The sequence below is a fragment of the Echiichthys vipera genome (assembly GCF_963691815.1).
Source record: "Echiichthys vipera genome assembly, chromosome: 22".
Lineage (NCBI taxonomy): Eukaryota > Metazoa > Chordata > Actinopteri > Perciformes > Trachinidae > Echiichthys > Echiichthys vipera.
This window is the reverse complement of record NC_139847.1, coordinates 455,001-460,000: the sequence shown is the minus strand read 5'-3', so window position 1 is coordinate 460,000 and position 5,000 is coordinate 455,001. Positions and strand designations below refer to the sequence as shown.

The following is a 5,000-nucleotide window of genomic DNA, read 5'->3' as shown; positions in this document are numbered from 1 at the left end:
GCATAAACGTGTGTTAAAGTGTCCTCTAGGAGCATAAACGTGTGTTAAAGTGTCCTCTAGGAGCATAAACGTGTGTTAAAGTGTCCTCTAGGAGCATAAACGTGTGCTAAAGTGTCCTCTAGGAGCATAAACATGTGTTAAAGTGTCCTCTAGGAGCATAAACGTGTGTTAAAGTGTCCTCTAGGAGCATAAACGTGTGCTAAAGTGTCCTCTAGGAGCATAAACGTGTGTTAAAGTGTCCTCTAGGAGCATAAACGTGTGCTAAAGTGTCCTCTAGGAGCATAAACATGTGTTAAAGTGTCCTCTAGGAGCATAAACGTGTGTCACACACACACACACACACACACACACACACACACACACACACACACACAGAGCCGTGTGTAAAGAGTAAACATGTTGTCTTTATTTGTGTTGTTGTTGTTGTTGTTGAACTACAATAGGATAAAACTAGGGCGGCGGCCATCTTGTCTCAGTAACCGGAGTCCTTCAGGTGTTTAACGATGGCGTAGACTTTGGTCACCAGGTTCCCGCCACTCACCCCCTCCTTACCCAGCGCCACCACCAGAGCTGAGGGGGGGGGGGGGGGCAGGGGGGGACAGGGGGGGGGGGCAGGGGGGGGGCAGGGGGGGGGGGGGACAGGGGGGGGGCGGTTAAATAATGGAAGCAGAGATTTGAAAAACAGGTGAAATAAATAAAATCAGCGTCTGAACTTTATTAATAATCTGTGAACCAGAAGAACCTGTCTGTCTCTCACCTGTCTCTCTCTCACCTGTCTGTCTCTCACCTGTCTGTCCCCCACCTGTCTGTCCCTCACCTGTCTGTCTCTCACCTGTCTGTCTCTCACCTGTCTTTCTCTCACCTGTCTGTCCCTCACCTGTCTGTCTCCCACCTGTCTGTCTCTCACCTGTCTCTCTCTCACCTGTCTCTCTCTCACCTGTCTCTCTCTCACCTGTCTGTCTCTCACCTGTCTCTCTCTCACCTGTCTCTCTCTCACCTGTCTGTCTCTCACCTGTCTGTCTCTCACCTGTCTGTCTCTCACCTGTCTCTCTCTCACCTGTCTGTCTCTCACCTGTCTGTCTCCCACCTGTCTGTCTCTCACCTGTCTGTCCCTCACCTGTCTGTCTCTACCTGTCTGTCTCTCACGTGTCTGTGCTAACGTTAGCTGCAGCATGTTCACTCTGTGCTAACGTTAGCTGCAGCATGTTCACTCTGTGCTAGCGTTAGCTGCAGCATGTTCACTCTGTGCTAACGCTAGCTGCTCACTCTGTGCTAACGTTAGCTGCAGCATGTTCACTCTGTGCTAACGTTAGCTGCAGCATGTTCACTCTGTGCTAACGTTAGCCACAGGGCGCCGTGTCTCCCTCTGAGTCTGACCCAGGACCAGCATCACCGTGGCAACCTTCATATGACATCATCTGTGCAGTCAGACATCCAGGGCAAAGGCCCCCCCCCCCCCCCCCGTCTCTCTCCCCGTCTCTCTCCCCGTCTCACCTGTCTCCCCGTCTCCCCGTCCCCCGTCTCACCCTTGTTGGACTTGCCCACACAGATGTTGCGTCCCCCGTCGGCCTGTGATGCCTTCAGGTTCAGGCAGAAGCTCTGGGAGTTGTCAGTGTCGTCCTTCAGCAGCATGCACTTCTTTCCCCCGACCCGAGGACCACACTGACGCATGGAGCTGCTGTCTCCCGCCAGCTTCTTTATCTCCTCCGCCTGAGAGACAGACAGGTGAGGGGCAGACAGGTGAGACAGGTGAGGGAGACAGGTGAGAGACAGACAGGTGAGGGGCAGACAGGTGAGAGAGACAGGTGAGGGAGACAGGTGAGACAGGTGAGGGAGACAGGTGAGGGGCAGACAGGTGAGAGAGACAGGGGAGACAGGTGAGGGAGACAGGTGAGAGACAGACAGGTGAGGGGCAGACAGGTGAGAGAGACAGGGGAGGGAGACAGGTGAGGGGCAGACAGGTGAGAGAGACAGGGGAGACAGGTGAGGGAGACAGGTGAGAGACAGACAGGTGAGGGGCAGACAGGTGAGAGAGACAGGTGAGAGACAGACAGGTGAGAGACAGACGGACAGGTGAGGCAGACAGACAGGTGAGGCTGACAGGTGAGACAGACAGGTGAGAGACAGACAGGTGAGACAGACAGGTGAGAGACAGACAGGTGAGAGACAGACAGGTGAGACAGACAGGTGAGAGACAGACAGGTGAGAGACAGACAGGTTAGTATCTTGGTATAAACCAGTGAAGCTGTAACAGATGCTATTAATGAATTAAAATAACTAAGATCCCGTTACTGAAGCTAATGTTAGCCACATTAGCTACTACAGCTACTGTAGTTTCACTGAAGCTAACGTTAGCCACATTAGCTAATACAGCTACTTTAGTTTCACTGAAGCTAACGTTAGCCAAATTAGCTAATACAGCTACTGTAGTTTCACTGAAGCTAACGTTAGCCACATTAGCTACTACAGCTACTGTAGTTTCACTGAAGCTAACGTTAGCCAAATTAGCTAATACAGCTACTGTAGTTTCACTGAAGCTAACGTTAGCCACATTAGCTACTACAGCTACTGTAGTTTCACTGAAGCTAACATTAGCCACATTATTTACTACAGCTACTGTAGTTTCACTGAAGCTAACGTTAGCCACATTAGCTACTACAGCTACTGTAGTTTCACTGAAGCTAACATTAGCCACATTATTTACTACAGCTACTGTAGTTTCACTGAAGCTAACATTAGCCACATTAGCTACTAAAGCTACTGTAGTTTCACTGAAGCTAACATTAGCCACATTAGCTTGCAGAGTGAACGTGTCAGTGTGACCTGTTGTGTTTGACTGGAGGGTGGAGGCTGTTCCCATGAATGTCATTAAACTGGTTTGGCTGTTTGAGTGTGTGTGTGTGTGTGTGTGTGTGTGTCCCTGTGTGTGTGTGTGTCCCTGTGTGTGTGTGTGTGTGTGTGTGTGTGTGTGTCTGAGCCCGTGTGTGTGTGTGTGTGTGTGTGTGTGTGTCTGAGCCCGTGTGTGTGTGTGTGTGTGTGTGTGTGTGTCCCTGTGTGTGTGTGTGTGTGTGTGTGTGTGTCTGTGTGTGTGTGTGTGTGTGTGTGTGTGTCTGAGCCCGTGTGTGTGTGTGTGTGTGTGTGTGTGTCTGTGTGTGTGTGTGTGTGTGTGTCTGAGCCCGTGTGTGTGTGTGTGTGTGTGTGTGTGTGTGTGTGTGTGTGTGTCTGAGCCCGTGTGTGTGTGTGTCTGAGCCCGTGTGTGTGTGTGTGTGTGTGTGTGTGTGTGTGTGTGTGTGTGTGTGTGAGTGTCTGAGCCCGTGTGTGTGTGTGTGTGTGTGTGTCCCTGTGTGTCTGTGTGTGTGCGTGTGTCCCTGTGTGTGTGTGTGTGTGTCCCTGTGTGTGTCTGTGTGTGTGTGTGTGTGTGTCTGAGCCCGTGTGTGTGTGTGTGTGTGTGTGTGTGTGTGTGTGTGTGTGTCTGTGTGTGTGTGTGTGTGTGTCTGAGCCCGTGTGTGTGTGTGTGTGTGTGTGTGTGTGTGTCTGAGCCCGTGTGTGTGTGTGTGTGTGTGTGTGTGTGTCTGAGCCCGTGTGTGTGCGTGTGTGTGTGTGTGTGTGTGTGTGTGTGTGTGTGTGTGTGTGTGTCTAGAGGGCAGAGCCACGTCACAAACATGGCGTCTCTTTTTGCTGTTTCTCATCAGAAATCAGAAAAAACTGCACAAACGTTTAAAAAGTGACGTCTGTTCATCCTGAGGCAGACGCAGACGCAGACGCAGACGCAGACGCAGACGCAACACGCAGACACAGACGCCACACGCAGACGCAACACGCAGATGCAACTAGCAGACGCCACAAGCACACGCAGACGCAACACACAGACGCAACACGCAGACGCAACACGCAGACGCCACAAGCACACGCAGACGCAACACGCAGACGCAACACGCAGACGCAACACACAGACGCAACACGCAGACGCAACACGCAGACGCCACAAGCACACGCAGACGCAACACGCAGACGCAACACACAGACGCAACACGCAGATGCAACACGCAGACGCCACAAGCACACGCAGACGCAACACGCAGACGCAACACACAGACGCAACACACAGACGCAACACGCAGACGCAACACGCAGACGCCACAAGCACACGCAGACGCAACACGCAGACGCAACACACAGACGCAACACACAGACGCAACACGCAGACGCCACAAGCACACGCAGACGCAACACGCAGACGCAACACACAGACGCAACATGCAGACGCAACACGCAGACGCCACACGCAGTCGCGTACTTTAGCATGTTAGTGTTTACTTTAGCATGTTAGTGTTTACTTTAGCATGTTTACATGTTAGTGTTTACTTTAGCATGTCAGTGTTTACTTTAGCATGTTAGTGTTTACTTTAGCATGTTTACATGTTAGTGTTTACTTTAGCATGTTAGTGTTTACTTTAGCATGTTAGTGTTTACTTTAGCATGTTAGTGTTTACTTTAGCATGTTTGTGTTTACTTTAGCATGTTAGTGTTTACTTTAGCATGTTAGTGTTTACTTTAGCATGTTTGTGTTTACTTTAGCATGTTAGTGTTTACTTTAGCATGTTTGTGTTTACTTTAGCATGTTAGTGTTTACTTTAGCATGTTTGTGTTTACTTTAGCATGTGTACATCTTAGTGTTTACTTTAGCATGTTAGTGTTTACTTTAGCATGTTTGTGTTTACTTTAGCATGTTAGTGTTTACTTTAGCATGTTTACATGTTAGTGTTTACTTTAGCATGTTAGTGTTTACTTTAGCATGTTTACATGTTAGTGTTTACTTTAGCATGTTAGTGTTTACTTTAGCATGTTAGTGTTTACTTTAGCATGTTAGTGTTTACTTTAGCATGTTAGTGTTTACTTTAGCATGTTAGTGTTTACTTTAGCATGTCAGTGTTTACTTTAGCATGTTAGTGTTTACTTTAGCATGTTTACATGTTAGTGTTTACTTTAGCATGTTTGTG

General features: G+C 49.2%; 1 protein-coding gene across 1 annotated transcript in view; it reads right to left on the bottom strand.

Moving 5' to 3' along the window:
• Positions 1-384: 384 nt before the first annotated feature.
• Positions 385-5,000, bottom strand: part of LOC310964091 (profilin-1-like) — a 7,545-nt gene continuing 2,929 nt past the window's right edge. The window contains exons 3-4 of the mRNA XM_083937087.1: positions 1,527-1,710; positions 385-570 (exon numbers count right to left, since the gene is read on the bottom strand). Of these exons, the coding sequence (XP_083793213.1) occupies positions 473-570; positions 1,527-1,710 (282 nt within the window). The 3' untranslated portion in view covers positions 385-472. The remainder of the gene's footprint in view (positions 571-1,526; positions 1,711-5,000) is intronic.